The sequence below is a fragment of the Stegodyphus dumicola genome, chromosome 1, assembly GCF_044657685.1.
Source record: "Stegodyphus dumicola isolate Sdum_Otavi_A_Nest chromosome 1, ASM4465768v1".
Classification (NCBI taxonomy): domain Eukaryota; kingdom Metazoa; phylum Arthropoda; class Arachnida; order Araneae; family Eresidae; genus Stegodyphus; species Stegodyphus dumicola.
In genome coordinates this window covers 108,947,712-108,972,048 of record NC_140768.1, presented here as the reverse complement: position 1 = coordinate 108,972,048, position 24,337 = coordinate 108,947,712, and the positions used below count along the sequence as shown (strand labels likewise).

The window sequence follows — 24,337 nt, the reverse complement described above, 5'->3', positions numbered from 1 at the left end:
GCTCGGTAAAATTCTTTTAATTGAGCCAGACGAGGCGAAAAGTATGACCGGCGTAAAAAAACGGGTTTGTTGCTATATTGAAAGAAAAGTTCATTTACGATATGCTTACTGTCGTAGCGATGATCACTTTTTGTAGCTGATTCACAGGGTGTAAGGTGAAATGTAGGTCTAGTTGCTCCAAAAATGTCAGGACTGAGCCCTTGCCATCGAAAGTGGCTGTTGGTTTCATAGCTGCATGCAGCGTTTCCACGAGGAATCCAAACCCTTCTACTGGGTTCGTGGATGTTCTAGGGACCTGAAAGGTCAGAGGGGTCAACGTAAACTTCCCGGATTCTAACGACATGGTCCGTTTAGAATTCTTTTCGTGCGCCAACTGTAAGGTACCTCACTTTGGAATTCTAAGTTAATGTTGGAAGTGAGGAACCTAGGAACTGATAAGCAAATAATCGCTAGAGTTTGATGACAGGAAACAACAAGAGAGAAGGGTAAATAACCCTTTATTATTTCGATAAGATTTAACAAAACTCCGCCTGGGAGTGTACAAATAAAGTCCGCACTTTGGACTTGAACTTAAAAGACTAAGAATTAAACTAAAACTATGATTAACTAACTAAGTATAGCCAAAACTATCAATGTTCAATGAGAGTTGGCCCCTTAACTTATTTTACTACTAAGCTTAGCAAGGGCCTGAGGACGGCCGAGCGTAAAACAGCTTTGAGAGAGAGAGCGGCCAAAAAGGCAGACGCGCGTAGTTCAGAAACTCTGTTTCTCTCTCTGTCTCAGTAAGTAACTTCGTGGTTTAAATACCACTCCTTCTCATTAAATATTCAGAAAATTCCAAAACTACGTTCTGGCCGGAAGTAGTAAGTTGAAGTTAAGAATTTGACAGGAAAGGAACTTAAAATTTAACTGTTAATAAAATTAACATAATCCTTACAAGCTTATCTCTCTTTATACTGTTTTTCTGATTTCTTTAGCATAATTATCAAAATTCTCACTTGTTGTGTAGAGTCTATTAGAGAGGGTATTCTTTGGTAGCATACAACTTGGACGAAGAATGAAGTAGCGAATTATCACTATGTCTTTAAGAATATATACTACAGAAGAAAGGTTTTAAATAACCTTTTTATTTAAACTAAATTAAAACAGATTAAAACTTCGTGCTCACAAATCACCACTTGTGGCTACGTAAATTAACAGATAATAAGAATGTAACAAATCACTAGTAAATTAAGATATCCAATGACTGGCTCCTTAGCTTAACTAACGCTAAATCGGCTGCACACAGCAAAGCCGAGTGGATGAATGTCAGTATAAACTGAAAGGTGTTTAACACCGACTAGAGAGCTAAATTAAAACATGCAGCATAAACTCAGAATTAAGATCGCTACCACTCCTTGAACTCTTGACACACAACTTAAATTCTGCTTCTGAAATACGTTTAAATTTGAATACTGCATCATATAAAATTTACATTCTGCCTGGAAACTAAAATCAGGTGGGAAAGGAAAGGAAAACTAAAAATAATTGGTTAGATTAAAATAAATCCTTACAATATTTCTTGCCAGAATTTAAATATTTGAAAAGAAGAGCTTTAAATGACCTGTTCGAAAAATTTAAATAACTTAAACTTGAAGAGCCTTACAATATAATACTACTAAAATACTTTAATTTGCAATTTAACAATAGAAATTTGAGGAATATAAATTGTCATCTTGGTTAGCATTTTTCTTTGAGTCTCATTTCCTTCCAGTGCATCTGGAAGGAAACTAATATTAGTGGAAAATTTAGATAATACATGCATTTGAATAGGCAATTCAGAAACTTAAATTTTCACTTTCACAAGTTCATTTTTTTTTTTTTTTCAGCCCTAGCTCGTCAGCATATGCATGTACTGAGATCTTCATATGCAAGTGGTGTGTTTAAATCACAACTTCTGCCTCTAACCGAACAACCTACAAGTTAATAATCTCAGACTTCAACAGACTCCATATTTTCAAACTCATCCTAGTGTACTTATTCAATATGCATTAACTTTGTGTTCAGCCGGACAGCCTAATTAACATTTAAAATACCTAAACTAGCTTTTAAATTTTTCTTTCGCTAAATTTTAAATTTCAATTTCTGCATAGTTTTGCATCTAATTTTACAAAGTTACATATTTTCTACATTCAGAAAGACACATTTACATTAAACACAGTTGAAAACACTATAAGGTCATCATAATAATAAGAAAAGTATAAATGTATCTGAAGAGCTATTTCGAAATTTTAAGAACAAAGCGGATATTCTAAAAAAATTGTTATCAGCTTGAAAATCGGAAGTCCCCGTATAATATTATTTTTGCGTGTGTATGGATTCGTAATAGATTGAATGTACACAGCTCCGATAATAGATTGATAAAATTTATTTTAACAAAATAAATACTTCAGAGATCTGAAACTTTCCACAATAGCAGTACAACTCTTCACAATATCACAGAGTACATACAATCAATTGTTACACTTGAAATTACTATGAATATTAAATACAAGGAATGGAAAGCGCAGTCAAAGAGCAAAACTATACTCGGAACCCACGCTAAGCTAACAGTTAACAATAACAACTAAGAGCAGATGCTGTCTTTAAAACAGATCATAAATCACTGATTGCAAAACATTAATTAATGGAATTCTTCTTTGTAGAACTGTGTTAAGAACATCGAATAATAGTAAAATGAATTGTACAAAAAAACAAAAAGCTTTGTTAAGGTCCGAAGACCAAACATAAATATTCGTTCTTCACAAGAAAAATTTACACTAATCTGAAAATGTTTCTTTTAATGAGCATCCCCCCCCAGAGAAATTTGATAATTTTTCTCAAATCTATTTTTAACAGTGGAAGTCATAACTAAATCTTCATTTACTTTAAGTATTTTATAACTTTGAATAGAGCCTTTTATCTTGATTCTAGACGCATTTAGTTCCTTAAAAAAATGCAAGAAGTGGATTCCATCAGTCGAGGATTCTAGATAACCATTGCTTTAAAGATAGCCAACATGTACATACATGTGTCAAAAATTTTTCTAGTGTTATGCAGCAATTTTTCCTTCCTTTTAGAACTCCTTTCAAGATAAAAATAAATATCAACAGTTATTGGTAAAAAATCTGCCACTTTTTCAGCTGCTGAATTTATGATGTGACAGATGCATTCATCACTTGCAAATCTTAATTTTCCTTTATTTAAGATGCTTGCAATACCAGTTTTCAAGCCTACCATTACTGGTGCATTATTGGCATCAATTTCTAAGCAATTATCCAGAGGAATTATATTTTCTTCTAAAGTTTTAATAATTAGCAGTGCTGTATTAAAGCCTGTCGAGTGTCCTTCTAAATTGTGATTAAGCACATAACGTCTAATATTGTGGCTATCGAACTAGGCACATTGAGAAGAAAACTGATGACCGTGATTTCTGTCTACTTTCCCCCATCACAGGAGCTGGATCCTTTCCTTGAGGAATTGGACCCCATTCTTTCAAGACTTAGGAGCACCAAAGTCTTGATAGCTGGAGACTAGAATGTCAAGCACGAAGTTTGAGGCTCAGCCTTTTCAGATGAATGAGGCTCTTAGGCGCTTGAGTTCATCTTAGGAAAGCGATTCGATATTTTTGAAAAACACTTGAACGCTCTGATTGACAAAATCCAATCAGCTACTATCTCAAACGAACTCGACTCAGCAGTCGACGGCGTTATGTCTAGCCTCAAACAACGATGTGACAAATACTTGAAGAGGAAAATTAATTAAAAGATGGTAAAGTTCCGTTGTGGGATTCAGAACTTAAGACACAGAGAAGTAAGTGTCATGCCTTGAGAAGAAGATACACTAGGCAGGTTGCCTTATACAACATAAACATGAGCGTGCAGTTTATCGCAACATGATAGGCAGGAAAAAGAAAGGGAGTTGGCTAAAGTTCCGTGAAAAAACGGCGAGCATCAACGCCTAGCAGCTTCCATGCAAACTGGTGGCAGACAAAGTCAGAAAACCAGCAATGTTTGGCAGTGTCGGAGGGGTGCAGCACGGATCTAATCTAACTCATGAAGGGATTAATTGACCAAATTATCGAATCACTTTTTCCTTAAGATACATCAGTTGATGACTTGCCATATCACAGTCACTTTCCCATAACTTGGTCACTTATGCAAATTTTCTTTTATCCCTTGAGATCGAATGGTAGGAATTTCCAGAACCGACCATTCTTGTGAGGAGAGCCGGGGTTCTTCCAGACCGCTGGCTGGACTTGTGTCCTGAGAGCTTCGGTTCCTTGGATAAATAATCAGTCTTCACCGTGATTAGAACCATCGTTCATGCGGTGGTGGGCTCGACTTGGCCCACCATACTGGTGCTGTCGTGTCCGTTGCCTTCGATGTGGGGGCACTCTCATGTAGATATTAAGGGCTGTACGGGGGGGGGGGGGGCTGGATCCCCGCTCAGTTCTCAGCGATAGATGGTGGCTATGAACGTGAGAAGTCCCCGCAGGCTGATCGGTGGGTGTGGCGCCCCTCCGTACAGTCTCCGAGTGTGGAGAGCTTAACATGTAAGGTGGCTCAAAGAAGCAGGCCAGGGAATGGATGCTTCAATCTTGGTGTTCAATGTCCCATAACTTGGAAGAAGGCCAAGTTGATCCTTTTAAACAAAAAAAGAGAAGAGTTTAGATGATCCTTTTGTTTTCAGTGAGCAAGATACTTGGCAAGTTGATAACTGGTCAAGTTTACTATAGGCTGGTAAGTAAAGGTATGGTCAGTTTAAACCAACATGGGTTTAGGACAGGGAAGTCGTGTGACACAGCGCACCACGCACTGTATGACAAGATCGTTAGGAACAAATCTTACAACCTTTACACGTGTATTGTCTCACTAGATGTTGCTGGAGCCTTTGACAGCATCTGGTGGCCTACCGTCCTTCAGCTTCTGACAGAGGCTGAATGTCCACTCAAAGTTTACAACTTGGTTAGTAGCTACTTTAGTGACAGAGTATGACAGCAATATTTGCTATAAAGAATTCCAAATCACAAGAGACTGCCCGCAAGGTTCTTGCAGTGGTCCTCTGCTTTGGAATATAATTGCTTACATTTGCTTAAAACTCGATATGTCTGAAGGTATGTCCGTGCAGGCACATGCAGATGATCTTTCGCAGATCATCTCTGGTTGCAGAAGAGTGATCCTCGAGTGTAGTGCTAGACTCGTAATCCAAAGGCTAGTACACCGGAGTGTAAGATTTAAGTTTAGGTTTAACCCAAGCAAGATGAGTGCCATGACTATAACAAGAGATAGCAAACTCAAAGGGAGCACAGCTCCCATTGTCAAATTGTTCCCATTCCAAGTATCAGCTCTTTCCATTATCTCGGGGTGGTGTCGGATTCCAAGTTGAGCTTCTTACCCCACTTTAAAGAAGTCAGGAGGACAACTATGCAGATGAGCCAACAGTTCTTTCACACTACTAGACAGTAGTATTCCAACCACCCAGGTTTGCTGAAAATGATATATTTAGGGGCCGTTGAGAGGTATGCACTTGTTGATTACGCACTATGAGAGGTATGTTGGGGCGTGGGGACCCCGCCTCTCAAACTGTAAGATCAGTGATTGCCTAGACAGCATTCAAAGAACTTATGCACTCCTCATAAGCAAGTCATACAAGAGCGTTCCAACATTCAGCGCTTAAGTCTTAGCGTGAGTAGTCCCACTAGCATTAATGGCGACTAAAGAATATGCCAAATTCCAATTGCGCATTGGAGAGAATTTCATCATGGTGGATGACTTTGCTCATGATTCACGGGACTACGAGTCAAACGTGGACCTCTCGCATGGACCTCCTTCTGGTTGAGCATCCATCCACAAGATTCATTGTCCCTTTCAACTGTAACCTGCCCCGCGGGGGCGAGATGGAGATCTACACCAACGGTTTGGGGCTCGATGGCAGAGTTGGCGCTGCTTTCGTAGTCCTCTAGTACCGTGTGGAGATTCATCATGAAGCTTTTAGATTAGGTGACCTTAATTTGGTTTCCCAAGCCGAATTGCTTGTGATCAGGAGGGTTTTGGATTGGTGTACAAGGTTCCGAAGAAGATCCACCACAACTATCCACATGGATACTCTGTCGACTCTTTCTAACCCAAACCATCGTCACCCAATCGTGAACTTGGTCAAGGACCTATACCGTAGTGTTCGCCTTACTAAAACGGTTGAACTTAAGTGGATCAAAGCACACATAGGTTACTTCGGAAACGAATTAGCCGATGATCGTGCCAAACGCGCCACCTACAGGGACGAGATCGAAGTTGTCCTTCACATCCCACTCTCGAGATTCAGACGCTGTCTGAATGATTCAGTCATGCGCCAGTGGCAAATTCGATGGGAGTTGGCCAGTACAGGACGTTTAACGTTCCAGTGTATCACCAAGGTTGATACTGGAGCGCTTTACGGCAACCACTATATCAATCAGCTTATCACTGGGCACGGGAGATTCCTGCAGGACTACGAGAGGTTTGGCCCGAGTTCGTCCAGTAGTTGTAGTTGCGGACAGAGCACAGGAGATGCACTCCACTACTTGACAGTATGCAACTACACTCAAGAGTACCCGACAAAAGTTGTCTTTTGATCAGACTAATTTAAGTACTCTTCTTGTTAGTTCAAATCTCCCCACATATTTGAATAGATTGCAAAAGAGGTTGGAGAGCTCTTTGAACAGTTGTAAGTTTTTTAGGGTCTATAACCCATCTCGCCAGAGCTACCCTACTGGGCGCGTTAGAACGTGTAGCTTCTGAAAGGATTACCGTAAGGTGTCCTCTTGGCCAGTCTTCAGACTTTCGTTGGTTCTGAAGGTGTCTTCCGAGTCCCCGGCCTTTCGGCTGCGCACTCGCGACGGTATGTAGTATTTTCTTCTAAACTACACCATTTTCCCCTAATATACAAGTTATTTTGCACAGTGACCCCCATTACACAGTAACCAACCAGAACTAGAACTACACCCCGTAGTTCTAGTTCTGGTTGGTTATCCTTCTAAATTGAAGACAGAAAGTAAACTACACTCAGTTTCTGAAGACATTGGATTAAAAAAGGAAAGAATTGGATACATTTTTTGAATAGGTATTATTTGCTCCAATCCGTAGAAAGGCAGAATGGAACTGTTTTAATGCACTCCATAACTGAAGATTTATTTTTCATATCAATTTTTTTAATAATTGCACCATTGTTATCCTTGCATTTGAGCATTTTGTAGCGACTTCGCTGTCAGGAAATATCTTTCTAAATAAAGGTACAGCATGGTCTCATACATGGCAGGATCAATGGCAGGTTGTGCTCCAGTAAAAAGAACAGAAAAGGCATTCTGTATTGCTAACTTTTTGGTTCTTTGTTTCCATGGAAAAATTTAAGTTTCCATTTTTTTTCAATACAGCTCACTTTGTCCTTGCGTTTTTGCATAGAACCATGTTTGAGAACATTGGCCCTTCCACCGTGTAAAAATACAAAAATCGCAATGACAGCAAGTACACATCATAAATGTATTACATTTCCTTGATGAAATAATAGAAGTCATCTGTGTACGAATTTTGAAAAGCAAATGAGTATTTTTCATCTTTTTTGCACATAACTAAGATAGTAATTTCTTCAACTATTTCTTAAAAGCACGTGACGCAGCACTCAACAGCGAGATGAACAGATTAATAGCATTGATCTTGCTTTGTACTCATTAGCTTCTCACTCACAAAGCATGCCATAATTTCTCATGAAACGATTTTAATTTTCTTTTATATGTAATCTAGAGGAAAACCAAGTGCTCTCAGATGCCCCAAATTACATTTTTTGGGGGGGAGGGTGCAAATAACAAAGAATTAAGCAAAGCTACGCTGGCCAGATGGTATAATGATCAGGGGAGCCTGAAAGGCCAGGTTCAAGTCAGGGACGTTTGTAAATGCATATTGTCTTTGTGGCATAGGGGCAATCTAAATATATGGCGAGCCAAAAGTCCTCTCATGTGGTTTGGTGGTAGGACAGAGCATAGGGAGACCCATAGAACCCCTCCCCTCTGTGTGCTTTCCCTCAAAATTGGTGTGGATGTAGACGTTTGACCTCCTTGCTGCTCTCGCAACCATTTCTTCCATGGATTACATAAACAAGACAACAACAAGCAACACTACATAAAAATGAGAAATTTTAAGAATAAGAGAAAGTCGGGAGAAATATGCTATAAACTGGGCTGGCAGGAGAATGGTCGGAAATGAAAATTTTCACACCATCAGAAGAATTGGCAATTGTGCTTTTGAGGCATCTCTTTTTCATTCTTTAAAGTTTTGCTTCTCTCCCATTAAATTTTGTAAACGGACCAATGATTGTGGTTTTGTTAAGGAAAACTGGCTTGACTGGTGTGCTCACCTCAATAAGTGTATCTCTAAATCTCATTATGATGGTTTTATATATATATATATATATATATATATATATATAACTTGCTAACTTTCTTGCCAGTTAACTGACATTGATAAACTCAAAACTGTAAAGACACTCCCCAACAAAAAAAGAAGGAAAAAAAAAAAAAAACTTCCTGTAGTCTGCTTGAAATCACATGATGCCATAAGGGTTTAAAATACTAAACAAAGTCCCATGTAAGTTTAGCAAAATCAAGAGAAATTTTTCCTGATTTGTAGGGTAATATGTGGTAAACATTTAGAAAAGTAATTATAAAGTCATTAGTATGGAGGGGGAAAGCAAATATCTGAAACTAAATATTGACATTCAAGATATAGTTTGAAATATTTAACATGTAATTAAAAATAATTATCACTAAAATTTATGTGTCTAGTGACATTCTATCCAATAAATATTTACATACTTTTATGCATAACACAGCATATAATTTGAATTAAATCAAAAACTATTCAAAGTTTTGAAGAAACGGAACCTTTAACACAATCTTTTTTCTATTCAAAAACTGAACATCTCTAAATAATCAATAATTCTGAAATATTCTGCAATAGCATAATATCCTACTGTTACCAATCTTGTTATAATGACTAAAATAATTAGTGCATTACTTTTTCATTGAATGCTTTCAACATGAAGGAGGAATTGGCATTTAAGTCTATTTATGGAAAAGTGCTGTCAGAATAACATAACTGACAAATTAAATAACTTTATCTATAATGCATTGTAAGTCATCTAGAATACAACAGCCTTTCTGCTCGAGATGTTAAGCCAATTCATAAACAAATATAATAATCTCAGTCATCTGAAATTTCAATAAATGAAAACTAAATTTGAAGTCCCTACTTGCTGAGTTCTTACAACATATTTCTTCTAGCTAATTGCAAAGCCCAACCATGCATTATCACTTTAAAACACCTTCCCTTATTATCTCTGTTTTGCGAGTGAGTATTTTCATTTAGTACTTGTTAAAAGAAACTGGTTTTTATTTATTTACATTTTATGCAGAGAAAACTATGCAAATCATATTTAGTTAATTTTTTTTTTTTTTTTTTTTTTTTTTTTTTTTTCAGGCCAGCAGAAATGATTCCAAATAGAAACACATCAAACCACCAATGTTATAGTTCAAAATCATTTCATTGAAGCATAAAAATTCATCACTTTAATCATTAAAAGCAAACATAACACGTGGTTATATTCAGATTAGAGGGGGGGGGAAAAAAAAAACTGAAAAGTTTCAGATTTAAAATTACATCCAAAGGGGTGTTTTTTTAACATTTTGTGTGTTACCTTTACTTATTAAATATCATGTTCTTCGCACTTAAACCATAAATTTTAGTCTTTAGAATTTCCGATACACAGTTCCGCACGCTGGAGATAAAAAGGTTTTCCCCCTCCGTAGATTGTTGCCATTGCTCGCTTTCAAATTGTTGAGTTCGTTACTAAAAAAAATTCGTTAAAATTTTACAAAATATGAAATCGATAATAAAACAAATTCCAAATTTCAAATTTGGACTTCCACATGCCCATATTCGCAGTAGGATTACGTCAATCAAAATTTGATGTCTCCGTGTACCGTTGTCTTATCCCAATGCGAGAAATATACATACATTTATGCAGATTTTTCATTACTTAATTTCTTCAAATATAATGCAGGACTCTAAAATTTGGTGGCAACAGTTTGAAAAGTGAAACGGACATTTATAGTGATTCAATGCAAAATCGCAAAACGAAAACAATAATTCTTCAGGGACAAACCCCTTTGGACTAATAAAAATATGTATGAAAATTAGAAAATAGACTTTTATTATATAATCTGGGAGATAATTGCAATACAAATAACAAATTTACAATTTATGACTGAACATTTACAATGATCCAAACTCTTTCATAAATTTATAATTTATCAATAACAAAAAAAGGAAAATAAAATCCTCAGTCCAAGTATTATTCAGGACAACATCACAAAGGCCGACGCCTATGAGATTTCAATGTTACCTTCTGAGTTTCATTTAAGTATCCTGAAAAGAAATAGTCAATAATGTAAAATTAATGACATGAACATTAATTTTTTTTTCTGCATTCAAATCTCCTGATTTTTTTTTTTTTTTTTTTTTTTTTTTTGTTTTTGTTTCTCAGAGAATTAAAAAGTGAGAATTTTGATAAAAGCAGGAAACAAATTGATCAAGATATGGGAAACCCTAAATGTAATAAAATAGGAAAGAATGATATGCCAAGTAAAACTGAATGAAAAGAAAAACGTTATTCAGCATCAGTTTTATTTTAATAGACACACTTTCAGCAACCACACACAATCATTTACTTCAACTAAATGAAAGACAAATATCAGAAAAATAAATCAAGGAATTCTCAAGAACTTACTAGTAGTTCTAAGATGAATGGAACAAAACAAAAAATAAATAAATAAATAAAAGGGAAGAAAGAGAAAGTGGCACCATCTAATGTTAAATAATAGAATCAGATTAAGAGCTGTTATGTTTATAGATGGGTGAGAAATACGGGTTAAAATTTCATTCATTGACTAACGTAGAGAGACTTTTGTAGACATGAAAAGTCTTACAGAAATCTAATAATCAATTCAGAAATTTCTTTTGGATCATTTTCACAGAAGTAAAGCCGAATTTGTGATTTGCAGACCAATAGTATTGAGCAATAGATATTTGGAAAACAGGACATTAAATTTTACTCTCATCAAGGAAAAAATTCTGATCATCCTAATTTTATGTGTGATTAAAGGTTAGAAAAATGAAATAATGATAAATAAATAAACACCATTTGCAGCATATATAGTACAAAGTTCAATATCTGGGCCTCCAACCAAAGAAAATAATATAAAGAAGCAGTTAATTATATCATTAATTACATAATCATACTTGTACCTCAAAGAAAGTTGTATGAACAAAATTTAGAATCAATTTGTATTACCTCTGGCTTTACATTCTTGAGTATCAGGAAAATCTAACTCCCAGAAATGTTCTGGAGTAGAAGGCGGTTCAAATTTGCCTCGATGACGAGAACACTTTTTCAACCTTTCCTTCTTTTCTTTATCAGACAGGCCAAGATCAGTATAATACTAAAGATATAAATTTAAAAAAGATAAGAAAATTTATAAAACCATCATGTCTTGCATTAAAACATATTTACAGTATTTGTTTCTTCCTTTTTAAACCTAAACAGAAAACTATTACTAGCATTTAAAATACCAGAAAAATACTTAAACAGCCTAGGATTAAAGGTACATTAAGCATTAAAAATCAGGGGGCTAATCAGCTATTATTAACCATCACAATAACCAGGACAGTGTGCTCTTTATGAATTCAATAACAAATATATTTTAAATAAATCAGCATGCACAGGTATTTATAAAAAAATCCCATTACATCAGAATTTTTAAAAACTTTTAATAATAAGAAAAAAAAAAAAAAAAAGATGATCCTTTAGTAATAATTTTATTATTACTATTAACTAATAAAAAACTGAGTTTGAGATATGTTTTGAGTGATGCATAGTTTTGTAATGTGAATTTAAAAAAAAAAAAAAAAAAAAAAAAAAAAAAAATCTTACCTCTGCACCAACCTCTGAAAAATTTGTATTTCTGTTGCTCATTCACAACTTTTTAAATCCAAAGTTGCTAACCTTGAAATATTACCAGAGATTCTCATACACGGCAACACCATTTCAAGGACTTCAAATTAATTAAGACACAATAACATGCCAAACAAATACTAATTCAAAAGTCAAACAACAAAAACCAGCATTATATTTTCGAAATTTTCACAGGACTACTTTTGATGGTTTTACCGAACCACCATCCTCAGCTGTAAAACCGCAAATGAACAAGATAGGAAATACTGATTAGATAAGATAAGAAAGCCTGGACAAGAATAATCAAGTGGCGCCATCTGTTGATGAAACCAGAACTAAAACATTATTTCTTTAACAGCCGAAGGCAAAGTTGGATTGGAATTAGGATCGTTAACTAGACCAGAAAGGCTTTTTTTGAATGTGAAATGCCTCTAGAAAATCCAGTTCTCCAATGGAAGATGTTTTTTGAATAATTTTGGCAGCAGAAAAATTGAAAGTGTGATTTTCGGACCGACAATGTTGAGCAACAGAAGATTTCTGTGTTTCCTTTTTTCTAGCATATGCTTCATGTTCCTTGAAGCGAAATTTTAAGGCTCTCTTAGTTTGGCCAATGTAAATTAAACCACACTGGCAAATAATCCTATAAATACCCCAGGAATTCATATCCAGAATGGGGTCCTTGAGTATGGATTTCGGAATTTTATTCATGGGAGAATAAACGACCCGAAAGTTAAATTTCTGCAAAATATGTGAAACTTTATAGCTAATTGATTGAAAGAAGGGATTGACAAAAGAATTTTTATAATCTAAGAGTGTGCCGTTTAGTGTGTTGAGCTGAGAATTTTTTAACTGCTTGATTAATAATGTTGGGTGAAAAGCCCCTGTCAATAGCTATTGCTTTTAAATAATTTAATTCTTCATCAAGGGATAGTTTGGAGGAGCAAACTTTAAGAGCACGGAAAACATAGAAATAAAATGAAGCTAACTTTTGTTTAGTCGGATGACATGATTTAAAGTGTGGTGGAAGGCAAACCGATGAAGGTTTACGGTAAACTGTAGTACTGAAGTTGGATGTGTTATGTGTGACTAGAATGTCGAGAAACAGAAGAGAATTATTGCAAGTCTCAAGTTCAAAAGTGAAATTAATAGCAGGATCAATAGAATTCATTGTTGAAAGAACTTTATTTAAATCATCTTTATTACCTACAAACAGAGTAAAAGTATCGTGTACGTAGCGGAACCATACTGGGAAGTTTAAAGTTTCAAACCATTTTGATTCATAATAATGCATGTAGATATCAGCCAGGATGGGACTGAGGGGGCTTCCCATTACTAATTCCTCAGTTTGCTTGTAATATTTATTTTGGAAAACAAAATGTATTTGTTTCACACAGAGTTGAGTGAGAGAAATTAGCTTATCAATTTCGATGCAAGAGAAATGAAATTTGCGAAGTCTGGTTTCTAGACATCTTAATGCACCTCCACTTGAACATTGGTAAATAATGATTTTACATCAAAAGAAACCATGAGTAAATTTCTATGGGAAATGTTTTTAACCTTTTTTACAAACTCTATTGAATTTTTTTATGGTGTAAATGTTATTGTCTGATAGAGTTGAAAATCTAGAAACTAAATATTTAGCTAATAAGTACCAGGCAGTACCTAAATTTGATACAATAGGGAGGAAAGGAATACCACTTTTGTGAATTTTGGGAAGAGCATATGATCTAGCACAATTTGCAACAGATGGGATAAGCGAATGTTTTAGGTTGCTTGAAATGATTTGTGAAGATTTGAATGCAGTTTTTATTTTTGACAGGTCCGAAGGGAAAGGACCTTTAGAGATCGGATTATATGGTCCTTCGTTTTAGTGACAGTTTCGATGTAAGTGTTTTTATCCATGACGACCGACTATCTGGCCACCTTTGTCGGCCTTTGAAATCATAATATCCGGGTTAGAATGAATTTTGCACATTGTAGCTCTTTCTCTCACAGTTAGATTTGGTTTCAAAGGTTTATTATTGAATTTCACATTATGAGCAATAAGATGCCTAATAATTTCTTTCTGTGAATCTGAAACTTAAAGCTTTTTCGATAGGAGCCACATCTTTGGAATCGAGGGTTTACAGGTTTGTGAGAAGTTAAAATTATATTTTACAATTCTCTCTTGTTCTTCTGATAAACTAACATTAGAAATATTAACTATTGGCTTAATGTTTACAATGGGAAGATTATTTGAACTGCTTGAACTGGAAGACTGTAAAAGAAGCTTTTCGAATTTAACTGCAAGGGTGTTTTTATGACGGTTAACTGCATTCTTCGTTCTAGACCAAGACTTTTGTTCAAGGGCAGTGAATTTTGGATATGAATTAGTGAGTTCCAGATGAAGCTTATAGAGCTCATATTCAATTTTGGACAATTGTTGACGTGTATCCCTTATGATGGACCGAAGTAAGGCAAGCTTGCAATTTAACAAAATTCTTGAAGTGCGACTGGAAGGTTTTTGATTAGATGCGATTTGAATGAAATTGGGGATCAATTTTTTACATTTACACTTAAGTAAAAAGTCAAGATGATTCAGGAATTTCGAAAATATAACGCTGATTTTTGTTCTTTGACTTCTGAATTAGTATTTGTTCGGCGTGTTATTGTGTCTTAATTATAGAAGCCCCAAACAGGCTTATTTTTTGCATTCTTTTTTCCATGTGGTTTTCGTGTTCTTGCGTTTGTACGTCTTTCGGAGCCGAAAACGGCTTACTTTTTTGCACATGGTGTGGGCGCCATTTTGTGATTGCATGGGTTTTGGTAAGTACTTTTTTGCAATTTTGAAGTTCTGTTTGTGTTTCGCATATTTTGCTATTGTGCTTTACTTACGTGATTTCATGCATTTTGGTTGCAAACGTTTTGTTTTCTATTCGTTTCAGTGAGGGATTTTTCTGCTGTTTTGTGCGTACTTTATTATTGGTTAGTTAATTTAGAGTGATTTTGTGCATTGTTTATCATGCCTTCATCCGTTAATTGTTTTACTAAATTATGCCTAAAACGGCAAAAATTCCTGAATCATCTTGATTTTTTACTTAAGTGTAAATGTAAAAAATTGATCCCCAATTTCCTTCAAACCAAATCTAATCAAAAACCTTCCAGTCGCACTTCAAGAATTCTGTTAAATTGCAAACTTGCCTTACTCCATCCATCATAAGGGATACACGTCAACAATTGTCCAAAATTGAATATGAGCTCTATAAGCTTCATCTGGAACTCGCTAATTCACATCCAAAATTCACTGCTCTTGAACAAAAGACTTGGTCTGAAACAGAGAATGCAGTTAACCGTCATAAAAACACCCTTGCAGTTAAATTCGAAAAGCTTCTTTTACAGTATTCCAGGTTCAAGCAGTTCAAAAAATCTTCCCATTGTAAACATTAAACCAATAGTTAATATTTCTAATGTTAGTTTATCAGAAGAACAAAAGAGAATTCTCAAATATAATTTTAACTTCTCACAAACCTGTAAACCCTCAATTCCAAAGATTTTGGCTCCTATTGAAAACGCTTTCAAGTTCAGTAAAGTTTCAGATTCACAGAAAGAAATTATTAGGCATCTTATCGCTCATAATGTGAAATTCAATAATAAACCTTTGAAACCAAATCTAACTGTGAGAGAAAGAGCTACATTGCGTGAAATTTATTCTAACCCGGATATTATGATTTCAAAGGCCGACAAAGGTGGCCAGCTAGTCGGTCGTCATGGATAAAAACACTTACATCAAAACTGTCACTAAAACGAAGGACCATATAATCCTATCTCTAAAGATCCTTCCCCTTCGGACCTGTCAAAAATAAAAACTGCGATTAAATCATCACAAATCATTTCAAGCAACTTGAAACATTCGCTTATCCCATCTGTTGCGAATTGTGCCAGATTATCTGCTCTTCCCAAATTTCATAAAAGTGGTATTCCTTTCCTCCCTATTGTATCAAATTTAGGTACTGCCTGGTACTTATTAGCTAAATATTTAGTTTCTAGATTTTCAACTCTATCAGACAATAACATTTACACCATAAAAAATTCAATAGAGTTTGTAAAAAAGGTTAAAAACATTTCCCCTAGAAATTTACTCATGGTTTCTTTTGATGTAAAATCATTATTTACCAATGTTCAAGTGGAGGGTGCATTAAGATGTCTAGAAACCAGACCTCGCAAATTTCATTTCTCTTGCATCGAAATTGATGAGCTAATTTTTCGCACTCTGTTTGAAACAAACACATTTTGTTTTCCAAAATAAATATTACAAGCAAACTGAGGGATTAGTCATGGGAAGCCCCCTAAGTCCCATCCTGGCTGATATCTACAAGCATTATTATGAATCAAAATTGTTTGAAACTTTAAACTTCCCGGTATGGTTGCGCTACATAGACGATACTTTTACCCTGTTTAAAGGTAATAAAGATGATTTAAATAAGGTTCTTTCAACAATGAATTCTATTGATCCTGCTTTTCAGTTCACTTTTGAACTTGAAACTTGCAATTCTCTTCTGTTTCTCAACATTCTGGTCACACGTAACACACCCAACTTCTACTACTGTTTACTACTGTTTGCCGTAAACCTTCATCGGTTTGCCTTCTACCACACTTTAAATCATGTCATCCGACTAAACAAAAGTTAGCTTCATTTTATTCATATGTTTTCCGTGCTCTTAAAGTTTGCTCCTCCAAACTATCCCTTGATGAAGAACTAAATTATTTAAAAGCAATAGCTATTGACAAGGGCTTTTCACCCAACATTATTAATCAAGCAGTTAAAAAATTCTCAGCTCAACACACTAAAAGGCACACTCTTGCTTTAGATTATAAAAATTATGTTGTCATTTCCTTCTTTCCATAATTAGCTATAAAGTTGCACATATTTTGCAGAAATTTAACTTTCGGGTCGTTTATTCTCCCATCAATAAAATTCCGAAACCCATACTCAAGGACCCCGTTCTGGATATGAATTCCTGGGGTATTTATAGGATTCTTTGCGAGTGCGGTTTAATTTACATTGGCGAAACTAAGAGAGCCTTAAAATTTCGCGTCAAGGAACATGAGGCATATGCTAGAAAAAAGGAAACACAGAAGTCTTCTGTTGCTCAACATTGTTGGTCCGAAAATCACACTTTAAATTTTTCTGCTGCCAAAATTATTCAAAAAACATCTTCCATTAGAGAACTGGATTTTCTAGAGGCATTTCACATTCAAAAAAAGTCTTTCTGGTCTAGTTAACGATCCTAATTCCAATCCAACTTTGCCTTCGGCTTTTAAAGAAATAATGTTTTAGTTCTGGTTTCATCAATAGATGGCACCACTTGATTATGCTTTTCCAGGCTTTCTTATCTTATCTAATCATTATTTCCTATCTTGTTCATTCGCGGTTTTACAGCTGAGGATGGTGGTTCGGTAAAACCATCGAAACTAGTCCTGTGAAAATTTCGAAAATATAACGCTGATTTTTGTTGTTTGACTTCTGAATTAACTTCACATTAATTTTAATTGACTTCATAATGCAGGATTTATGTTATTGAATTACTTATGATATGATATGTTTCTGACTTAAAATATATTAATATTTCTTTCAGATTTAGGGATTTAACTGGTTTTAAATTTCATTTCTTTTATGTCGTTTTGGTTTTAAATTTTATGTTCCATGGCTAATTTTGTGTTATAATTTTTCTTTTTTATTGAGAAAATTCTGAGTAGGGAAGGAAAGATTTAATTTATCAAATACTTTATATATGATGAAAATAAAATTAATAAACATATTTTGTAGATAAGCTTAGTAATGTACAACCTATTGATGTAAAAAAAAATTAAATGAAAATATTAACTAATAAAAAACATTGGTTGAATCTCTATTCTAGAAGTTCTACAAACGTCTACAGTAAATTAAAACAATTCACATCAAATAAAATTTAATAATAAAAATTTTACTGAAAATTACTAAAAGTAGAGGAATGGAATTTGCACACTTTAAGTTTCATTAGTTCCATAAATTGAATTTATTGATGGGAAACATTTTCCTTGGCTGTTCTTTTCCTTAGTTAATGCTAAAAATTAAAAAAATGGGAGAGTTAGTAGTGCAGTTATGTAAATGTATGTAAAGACATAACTGCAATCTCATATTAGTGCATATTTCTCTTCAATTAGCAGTGATAAAACATAGTTCTTTAACGAAATTAAACTATATAGCTGTAAAAATGTTTATACACAATTTACAATATCTTCTGAAATGATTTATTAAAATTTCATGGTAAAACTCTTGAAAATTCTTGATTTATATATTCATTATTTCAGTTAAAGAGCATGCAGCCTTCCGGAAAAAATACACTCTTTTGCAAAAAAATCGAAGCACCATGAAGGAAGAATTTGTTTTTGATGAAACTGAATAGCTCATACACAGATAATATAATGATTAAAAAATCAAGGTCGTAGTATCTGTTCACGGCTCACAATCACCCATTGAGTGTTTAAATTAGTAGTTGGTCGAACCTCCCCTGGCGGCAACACATGTTTGAATTCATCGAGGCAAGGAGTGGTAGAGGTTCCTAATGTCATCCTGCGACACATTCTGCAAGGCATTCATCAGTTGTCGCTCCAGATCTGCGATATTTTGTGGTGCCCAAATCTGGGGGCCTACTATGTCCTAAACATGCTCGATTGGTGAAAGGTCTCGTGACTTTGCTGGCCAAGGAAGAGTATCAACAGCACGGAGACAGTCCAGAGATATGCGAGCGGTATGTGGCCTGGCATCATCTTGTTGGAAAATGGCCCCAGGATGACGTGCAATGAAGGGTAATGCAACCGGCCGCAGGATGGTATCAACATATCGTTGACCTGTTAAAGATGTATGGAGGATGGCTAAAGATGACCTGCTGTCATAAGAAATAGCACCCCACACCATCACACTAGGCGATAGAGCTGTATGCTTTTGTAAAGCAAAGGCTGATTGGGACCGCTGGCCCCATCCTCTCCAGACATGAACACGGTGGTCATTTGCTTCAAGAATGAAGCGGGATTCATCGCTGAACACTATATGATGACAGCCGGGATGATCTGCTACACCACTCCAGACGACTCTGCCGATGTTGTGGGGTCAAAGGCAAACGTCTTAAAGGCCTTTATGAGTGTAACTCCGCCACAGACAAGCACCGTGAGATGGTGGACGGTACCACGGGAGATATAGATGTGGCTATAATGCATCAAATAGTCGACAATGATACCGTTGGGACGGTTAGGGCCTAGAGAATAATCATCCTATCTTGCCTCGCACTTGTGCTCCTTGGCCTTCCAGAGCCGCTTTTTCGTCGGCAATTTCCTTGTAGCAACCATTGCTGCCAACATCTTTACACATCAGTGTCTGTACGCTGCAGGTGGTGGCCTATTGCTCGGTATGACCACCCAGCTTCATGCAACCCCACAATGCGACCATGTTGGAAGTTGTTTAGTTGTCTGTAAAGTCTTCAATATCGTCATAATGGCATCTTTAGCTGCTTCTTTACAGAATTACAATAGCAGCAGCAACAATAACAAAAAGATAAATTTTCCGCCTCTGTTATTGGTTTTATACTTTGCAAATTGTGCACTAGAAATGCACGTTATGATCGCAATTTCTGTTCATTTGCCTTGAAACTTTGATCATTTGCATGTTCTATCAAGATGTTTTTGCATACCAAATTTCGTCATGACCACAAAAGTCCTTCTTGATGCTTCGATATTTTTTGCAAAAGAGTGTATTTCTACTAAAATTTTTAGATATACAGTTCATTTATGAATAAAGAGAACTTCCTTGAACTTTCACTATAATTCCTCTCCTATACCACTAGTCATTTCATTATAATTTTAAAAATTAAAATTTCTTCAAATATAAAAATTATGACAGCTACTTCTTTGGATAAAAAAGTACTACACATACAAACATTTAAAGAGAAAAAATTTAATAATAAATTTCAGTTTAATCAATAAGGCATCATGTTTAGCACTAACATCTATATCTAAATAAGACAATAAATAAATAAATATTTTTTGTTTAAAATGCATCTGAACTGGTGCAATAAATACAGAATTCAGGAAAAGTGTAGTAAATACAGCTTCCAGGAACTGAAATACCTTTTCACACATTTTGCAATCAAATCCATTCAGCCGTTTTCTTTTTGCTTTTTCACGAATAGTTGCTTCTTTATACTTATAATTAGGTTCAGGTGCTGCAGGTAACCTTAAGAGTAAAAATAAATTATATAAATTAAAATGCTAATAAAATATGAAAATAGTTTAAAGCCTGCATAACTGTAATTATCAGTAAACAGTGTACTTTTTTACAAATGGTAATAAATTTTTGAATAGAATAATATTTATAAAAATGAAACAACAACCCATGCTAGGCATAGATCTTTAGTATAGAAACTCTATCAATTTCAAGGGCGAACGATCAGGAGCAATGAAATCTGCAACTGTAAAACCAAGTTACATACATAGTTAACACCCTAAAGAAGTCGAGAGAGTAGCGCCATCTGTTAGTGGAAATAACGAAAATTGAAAAATTAGGATAATAAGCGATTTAAAAGTGTTAGGTAGGACGGCATTAAAATCATCAACTACACATGATAAATTTTTGTGAATGTGAAAAGCTTCAAGAAAATCTATTCTCCAGTGGAAGAAGCTTTCTGGATAATGTTTGCAGACCCAAAGTCGAAGTTATGATTAAACTTCCAGCTATGATTAGCAATCAAAGACATGTAAAGTTCACTTTTTTGAACATAAGATTCATGTTCCTTAACGTGAAATTTTAATGCTCTTTTGGCATTGCTGATATATCTTCTCGAACCACACTGAGAAGATATGCTATAAATTCCTTAAGAATTGAAGTCAGAAATAGTATCGTTAAGAACTGAACCATGGATTTTATTAATAGGCGAGAAAATGACTTGAAAATTGAACTTCTGCAGAATTTTTGCAATTTTGTAACTGACAGAAGGAGCAAAGGGAAGCACAATTAGGTAATTAATGTTATTTCTAACAGCGGAATTTTTTCTTCGATGGAAAGAGGAAAACTCATGAAAGAAAATCCCCTGTCAGTGGTAACTGCTCTCAAGTAATTAAGTTCATTATCATGCAGAGATTCACAGGAATAAGCTTTGAGAGCACGAAAAACATAATAGTAAAAAGAAGCCATTTTTTTAGAAAATTGACATGACTTAACAAGGAGAGGCAAATAAACAGAAAAGGGTTTACGGCAAATGGAAGTGTTAAAATCAGATTCATCATGGATTATAAGACTATTAAGGAGGAAGTGTACTGTCAGATTCAGATTCAAATGTGAACTGGATGGATGGATCAATTGAATTAATAATAGATAAAATATTCAATAAGTCTTCTTTGTTACATCAAAATGTGCAGAAGTGTCCTCAACGTAGTGAATCCAGAGATGAAAACATAGTTTCTCAGATAATTTGACTTCAAAATAGTGCATATCAATGTCAGCAAATATAGGACTGAGGGGGATTACCCATAGCTAATTCCTTCAATTTGGCAATATCATTTATTTTGGAAAACAGAGAGTTTCAGATCTTTAAGTTAATCAACACTTCAAAAGAATTTTTTATAGTGTAAATATTAATAGAAAGTAAAGGAGAAAATACAGAAACAAAATATTTGGCCAAAGGATAAGATGCCGATTCTAAGTTCGAAACTATAGGTCACAAAGGAATTCCAGTTTTGTAAATTTTGGGGAGGGCATAAAACCCAGCACAGTTAGCAATGGGTGAAATGAGTGATTTCTTACACTGATTGGACAGTATACAAGACAATTTAACAGCTGTTTTAACTTTCGTGAGGTCAGAAGTTAGAGGATCTTTAGGGATCGAGCAATATAGGCTTCACTTATCAGTTTCATGACTCCATCAATATATGTTTGTCTATAACAATGATCTGTCCATCCATATCAGCTTTGGAAATTATAATGTTAACATTAGATTGAATTTCACATAAGGCCTGCCTTTCCTTTTGGTTAAAATTTGGAACAAATGATTTGTTATTAAAATTTACATTATACGTAATTCAGTGGCAAATTTTATCTTTCTGGGTTTCTGAAATATTGGAAAATTTTAATGCTTTTTTGATAGGGGCGATGATTTGAGGAATTGAAGGTTTAGATGTCTTCGAAAAATTGAAGTTATATTTTAATACTTTCATCTGATTTTCTAAAAGATTAACATTCAAGATATTCACAATGGGATTAGTATTAACCGTGGGAAGATAACCAAGATGGGCAGGGTTAGCCGAATGGGGTGTGAGCTTTAGGAATTCAGAATCTAAGACATTTTTATAGCTTACACAGGTGACTTCAGTTCTAGACCAAGAGTTATGGTCAAAAGAGGAAACATTTAAAGTAGAATTAGCAACTTTTAAATGAAGGTAATATAATTCATATTCAATTTTAGACAAAGCTTTGCATGTGTTTCTTATAATGTGACGAAGAAGTGTCAATTTGAATTTATGAATAATTTTCGACACATGAACTTGTATAAATTGAGAATTATACAAATTCATGTGTCAAAAACCCACTGAGATTATTTGTATTTATTTGTATAAATTTAGAATGACATTATGATGTTTGCATTTAAGCAAAAAAAATGGAGATGGTTCAAGAATTTCATACGCTTAAGACGTAATTTATAAAATCGGTTCCTGTCTGCTGACGTATTCTAGGCAAAACAAGCACGAAAAAGTGGTGAACATAAAAATTATGAAAAGCCATAAATAAGCCAAAACGATAAAAATATCTAAAGAACAAAGTTACAAACGAAATAACTGAAGAAAGCAAAACAATACAAAAATGAAACACTACTGATAAAATTTTAAATAAGTAAATAAATAATATACAAAGTAATTTGCTCAGAGAATATGTTAAAATGTTCAAAACGAAATAAAAAGATGGACTCACCAACTCCAGAGAATGAAGATATACAGCAACTACGTGAAAAACGAAGCAAAAAAAAAAAAAAAAAAAAAGGTGCAAGCCGGTAAACTATCAAAGCTGAACGAAATTTTCTCGAAAATACCGGTTGGTAGCAAAAATCAAGACAGAAGAGAAACACGCCTCAAATAAAAATTATAATGAAATATTAAAGATAAAATACTTGAAAGAAACTTTTGGTTCTAAAATCGTTTTAATTAACAATGGCTGGAAGACCTTTTTTACAATCATCGTCTTTCTTAAGAGCTAGAAATTCAAAAATCAAATGAATCACAAAATTATTGCCACAAAATATTTACATTATAACAAATATGGTAAATTATAAATACTGAGTTCATTCACAATCCTGGATAAAAATCAGGAAATTTTAATCACAGCATTTATTGGCTCATTTTGATCGGAGAAATCACTGCGAATGGACTAACTGCATATATGGTTTCATAATTTTTTTCATGTGTATTGTGAATACTAACCAGTTTACATCAGAAAGGCATATATGGAAATTTAAAACCAGTAAAATCCCTAAATCTCCCAATAAAATTTTGCTTTAAAAATGTTTTTGTTTTAATAAAGTATTCATTATTTTACACAAGAATACAAGAATCAAATCATAAATAGTTCAGTAACATGAATCCTGCATTATTAAGTGAATTTAAATCAAGTTGAAGCTCTTTTGAAATGGTGTTGCCAAGCACAAGAATCTTCCAGTTTTCTATATTTCAAGGCTGGCGGCTTTGGATTTAAAAAGTTGTGAAGAAAAGAATGAACAATTATAACTTTTATGTGTTATTCAAAACATCAAAAACAAAATTGCTAAAGGGTTTGTCCAACTCTTTGAAATAAAAAATAAATGAAGATTTAAAGAAATATAAATTATAGCTTCAGAATTAACAGGAGTATTAAATATACCAAGTAGGTGCTTATTAAATTGGCATGACATATGAAATTATTAAGGGGAAGGTTCCACCTCCTGCTTGTTAGCATTTGCTTAACTCCAGAAATACACTGAGATTATTTGGATAATATTGCTTCCCCCTCCCCGATACTTTTGTCTAACAACTGAATTTACAGTACAGGATCTATAATACTGCCTCTTAAAATCTCTTCTTTCTCATTTGATATCATCCACAGATAGATATATTTATCTGGCAAAAACAACAGAAAAAAAAGGTATTACACTTTAAAAAAGACAAAACTGAACTTATTTCTTGAAAATTGCTTGATTCACAAATTTTATTTAAATTCTATTAATTCTACTATTCAGCTGAA

The 24,337-nt window shown here is 34.4% G+C and overlaps 1 protein-coding gene across 1 annotated transcript in view; it reads right to left on the bottom strand.

Annotated features, from left to right (window-relative positions):
• Positions 1-10,237: 10,237 nt before the first annotated feature.
• LOC118202802 (uncharacterized) overlaps positions 10,238-24,337 on the bottom strand; it is a 45,877-nt gene continuing 31,777 nt past the window's right edge. The window contains exons 7-9 of the mRNA XM_085819204.1: positions 20,203-20,308; positions 11,401-11,548; positions 10,238-10,475 (exon numbers count right to left, since the gene is read on the bottom strand). Of these exons, the coding sequence (XP_085675330.1) occupies positions 10,417-10,475; positions 11,401-11,548; positions 20,203-20,308 (313 nt within the window). The 3' untranslated portion in view covers positions 10,238-10,416. The remainder of the gene's footprint in view (positions 10,476-11,400; positions 11,549-20,202; positions 20,309-24,337) is intronic.